The sequence below is a fragment of the Dryobates pubescens genome, chromosome 8 (assembly GCF_014839835.1).
Source record: "Dryobates pubescens isolate bDryPub1 chromosome 8, bDryPub1.pri, whole genome shotgun sequence".
Lineage (NCBI taxonomy): Eukaryota > Metazoa > Chordata > Aves > Piciformes > Picidae > Dryobates > Dryobates pubescens.
In genome coordinates this window covers 15,478,415-15,483,288 of record NC_071619.1, presented here as the reverse complement: position 1 = coordinate 15,483,288, position 4,874 = coordinate 15,478,415, and the positions used below count along the sequence as shown (strand labels likewise).

At 42.2% G+C, this 4,874-nt stretch overlaps 1 protein-coding gene across 1 annotated transcript; it reads right to left on the bottom strand.

Annotated features, from left to right (window-relative positions):
- Positions 1-2,434: 2,434 nt before the first annotated feature.
- Positions 2,435-4,275, bottom strand: PPP1R3C (protein phosphatase 1 regulatory subunit 3C). Its single transcript, XM_009897732.2, has one exon. The coding sequence runs from the start codon at positions 4,225-4,227 to the stop codon at positions 3,283-3,285; it is 945 nt and encodes a 314-aa protein (XP_009896034.2). The 5' UTR covers positions 4,228-4,275; the 3' UTR covers positions 2,435-3,282.
- Positions 4,276-4,874: the final 599 nt, after the last annotated feature.

The window sequence follows — 4,874 nt, the reverse complement described above, 5'->3', positions numbered from 1 at the left end:
TTCTAAAGCAGGCAGCCAATGGTGCAGCATATGCCATAAAAGCTCCTGTGCAGTAAGACACAGTGCAGTACTTAGTATACCAAGTTTGAAACTAGCAGATTGTGCCAGAGAAAGGATGGCTCTGTGTCCAGTACAAACTTGGCAAAGCAGAAGCTCTAAATTCATTCCCCAGGTGAAAAACAAGCTGTCAGTGCTATGTTGTCTTTTGGGAGTTGCTTTTTCATAATTTAAAACTAAATTTCTTGCTTAGAACTCCTTTGACTTCACGTGCAATGGATTGAACTAAACTACATTTTATCACTAAAAGGATTATGAACTCTTATATAAAAAGTATCTAGTGTGCAGCTGGTGCTGGGTAGCCTGTTCTTACTTTGTGCTGGTCTAAAGGGACCTGGGGGTACTGGTTGACAGCCAGCTGAACGTGAGTCAGCAGTGTGCCCAGGTGGCCAAGGTCAATGGCATCCTGGCCCGCGTCAGAAATAGTGTGGCCAGCAGGAGCAGGGAGGTCATTGTGCCCCTGTACTAAGCACTGGTTAGGCCACTCCTTGAGTACTGTGTCCAGTTCTGGGCCCCTCAATTTTAGAAGGACATTGAGACACTTGAACATGCCCAGAGAAGGGCAACAAGGCTGGGGAGAGGTCTCAAGCACAAGCCCCATGAGAAGAGGCTAAGGGAGCTGGGGTTGCTTAGCCTGGAGAAGAGGAGGCTCGGGGGAGACCTTATCGCTCTCTACAACTACCTGAAGGGAGGTTGTAGACAGGTGAGGGTTGGTCTCTTCTCCCAGGCAACCAGCACCAGAACAAGAGGACACAGTCTCAAGCTGTGCCAAGGGAAGTTTAGGCTAGAGGTGAGGAGAAAGTTCTTCACAAAGAGCTGTTGGCTATTGGAATGTGCTGCCCCGGGTGGTGGTGGAGTCACCATCCCTGGAGGTGCTCAAGAGGGGATTGGACATGGCACTTGAAGCCATGGTCTAGTTAGTCACGAGGTGTTGGGTGACATGTTGGACTTGATGATCTCTGAGGTCTTTTCCAACCCTATTGATAAACAGCTATGCAGTTGAAGCAAAGGTGTTACCAAAACCCTGTCCCCTGCTGTGCCCTTGGGAAGCACTATTTTCTCAATTTTTAGTAAATGCAAGGGTTAGTCCATGCTGCAGCATCAAAGCAGATGCTCTGTTTTGTGGGGAGCTGTTTGATACTGGTGGCAGTTCAGCTGGGTTCCTGGGTATAACAGGAGAAAACTCAACCTCCTCAAACAGCAGCATATCTGCAGGAGGCAGCATAATGAGCTAAGTACCAGGTGAAAGCCAGCCAGAAGATACTAAGTGCTGCAATCCAGGTGCACCCATGCATGAATCACATATGCTACAGCTCAGCAGGTAAATCTGGCCATCAGATTAAGATAGACACCTGCCAGACACTTGCTCACAAAATGGCAAGATCCCTGTCAACCCAAAATATTTCACTTAAAATTGGTGAGATATAGTGTTTTGTTTAAAACAACAAAACTCATAAGGCAACTGCTTTTGAGGATCTTTCCTTTAGTGAGAAGCTTGAATTTCATCTTCAGGTTAATGCCAGCTGCTGACCTGAAGATACCATAGAAAGTTTTAGCAACATCCCATAGCACAAAACAAACTGGTTGTATCACAGGTGATGTTGTTTAAAGAGGCTGAGAAAATAGATTGAGCTGACATAGTAATAACCAGATGTATCAAAATACAATTTATTCTTAAAATGGCTAGTTTACACACAACAGCAAGAGTTTTGTAGGTAAAAAGCGCAGTTAGTGGAGGAGGTTTATTTTACTTCTGTATTTATCTTACTGCATTGCAAGTAGTTTCACATTCAGGATATTATACTTCTTGGCAATGGACAAAAGTGTGATTACATTTTGATGTTAACACCATTTCTGTTCAGCTAAAATGTGTGCCAGTATTCCCTCCTGTTGCATATGTATTAGACAATTTCTCACACAAGTCTTACATGAAGATCACCTTTACAGTCCGACAGATCAGAAAGCTAAACTATAAGCATACAGATAAAAAAAGAAGTTAGTTTACTGAAGTCTACAAAAGGCAACTTCAGAAAATGAGGTAAAATAAAACAGAGCAGTTTTCTATTAATGTGCAAGCCTATATTCCATCTAGAAAAAACTAGTAGCAACCCTGCTCTTTTAAAGAAATGAGCTATCACAATGTGCAGCTAATGCACTGTCTTCAATATGAAGGACTTTGCCTATGACACGCGCTTGTTAAGTCATCACTAACTTTGCAACCGGGAGCAAGATACTCAACTTATCAAATGCTGTGAGATTAGGTCAGGTGTTGAGTCAAATCACCTAACGCTGCTACAGACTAAGAAGTTTACAAACCACTTTGTTTTGTCAACTAACCCTATTTTTTTGTCATGTAGGGTCGTTTTAATTATTTTTTTAAAGGCACGTTCTTAACATTAGAAGGTAACCATCTGCCTGCTACATGAGTAGGATGAAGTCAGGGTCAGATTTGCTCTCAAATGCAAGACACTTATTATTCATTAAGCCCAAGAGGACAGAGATCTCTTCCCAAAGCAGCAGTTACTTCTAATGCTATGCATTGTTTTCTGTATCCTCCTTTTTATCTCATGGAAATTTCTATGGGATTTAGAAAAATCAGCTTTGCAAAGAAGATACTAGAAGCACATCCTACTTCTTCCCCTTCTCCCACTTTTCCATTATCTTTTTCAAGTTTCTTAACCCATACTGAAGCCACAAATCTGAGCCATCCATTTCTACCTGCTTCTGCTATAAGCACATAGAGGGTCACAGCCAGCCTCTGTCCTGACAGGATCACCTCATCACTTCTGCACTCCTAAAAGGTGCAAAATGGTTTGTGATGTTCTGTTCATGCAACATTCCTGGGCACACACACACATACTCTCACATATGCAGTTATTGCAGCTTGCTAAGATACCGGTGACTTCCATAATTCCTCAAAAGAGTCTCTCTTCCAGTGACTTAGGAGAGTCTACAGTAGAAGGAAAGCAGTGTATACTTAAGATACATACATCCTATTTCTATAGCAGGTGGCATATGCATAAGGTTTATCTTGGTGTTTCTTTCTTTTCAAGGATAAGTTTTGGCTAAGAACTTCTGTAACATAGTTTAGCAAGTCCCACAGACTAGTGAATTTGTTCAGACAGTCAACAAAACTTGCTAGGTGGTTTCATTGCATAGCATGTGAACCAGAAAACTAACAATGTTCTGCTGCCAAATGGAAGAAGGCTTCCTCGCTAGTCCTGATCACCAATATGGTGAGGAATTTTCAATCTGACCCAAACTCTGCCACTGGGGAAAGAGACCACTGGACAGCCTCGGACTGCCTAGGTGATCAGGCTCTCTCTCTTGTCCTCTCCTTGAAGTCTGAAGATCTACACATTCTTTCTTGGCAAATGGTATCTGAACACCATCAGACTTCCATTCCGCATGGAGAACCTTGTAATTCTGACCTTCGTTATTGTCCCAGAAGGTATGTTCTCCACTTTGGTAAGAAATGCAAAACTCTATTTTCTCTTCAGAGGAAATGGCAGGAGGCAAGTCAATGGCAAATGAGAAGGTATCATTTTCAGAATCACTATAAACATTGTTCATGTAGATACAGTCAATATCTGTGTAGGTCTTCCACGTATCAAAGGTAATTCGAACCTTAACCTTTTTTTCGAACCTCACATTTTTCACTTTGACAGTGCCTGACAGCACCTTCTCTTGCAGGGTGCAGTTCTCCAAGCAGACCAAGTTCTTCTGCAGGCGATTCCTGAAGTCCAGGTAGTCAGCTGAGGGCCGAGGAAAATCCAGAATCAAGTTTTTTTCCTCATGCAGCTTTAGGCTTGATGTTATATCTTCAAGGCCTAAGAGGTCAAACTGAAGATCCCATGCAGGGTGCTCCTGGAACTCAGAGAAAGTGTGTATTGCTGTCAGGGCCAACCCCTTTGAGTCTGCAAACACAACTCGCTTCTTGGCTCGGGCTGCTGAGTGGCTCCAGTCACTCTTTTGAGCTTCAGAGTCACTTTTCACGTGAAGACATGGTCTGAGAGGTTTGAATCTGTTCACAAAGTTTTTTCTTTTACAGTCCTCAAGGGGGCTGAGAAAACTCTTCAGTGGTGGAGAATGGGCTAAGCAAATTCTCACAGCCATATCCACAGGCATGATAGAGCTTGGCAAGGGTCTTGGGTCCAAGACCTGTAACATTCTGAAAAGAAGAAGAAAGACAGGATGTTATTATTTGTTGCACTGGGTAAGAAGCTTCTTAAGAATCCATACTTGCTTCATCCACTGTCATAATTATTTATGGCCTCATCTTTGCATGGCTTTAAATAATGCAACCTATTGCAGGGTCAAGCTAAGGAATTGGGGTGAAAATATTCAGTCATTTCTTTAAGTCTTTCAATTCAAATGTTGTCTCATTTGCTTTCTCCAAACCTCTGAAAAATAGTTTTTTGTGACAGCTAATTAAAAACATTTCCTTGAAAATACATAAAGGAACATTCCAGTAGCCAGTAAACCAGAGAAGGTGCAATGGAAATGCTTATACACTTCAGATTCCCTTTAGAGACTCTGAGCCAGGTCCTAGAATTCCAACAAGCTGGATCAACTGCTTCATTTCTGAGCAGAGACAGAACTATATTTAAGCAAGTCACCTGTCCCATTAGTGCATCAAATGGGATGCTATGTACCTTGATGCAGAACTATCACGCTATGACTCTGAACAGCCACCAGTGCATTTATTAAGCACTCTGGTTTTGATTAATTCTGATGAATAAAAATGCTAATGCATCTGTGGAAATATTTTCTATGTGCTATTAATCTGGATCTAAGGAACAGGGCTCTTTTGCACT

Bases quoted from the DNA above. Each gene is read 5' to 3' on its own strand.
- PPP1R3C (XM_009897732.2), bottom strand. From the start codon at position 4,227: ATGTTACAGGTCTTGGACCCAAGACCCTTGCCAAGCTCTATCATGCCT.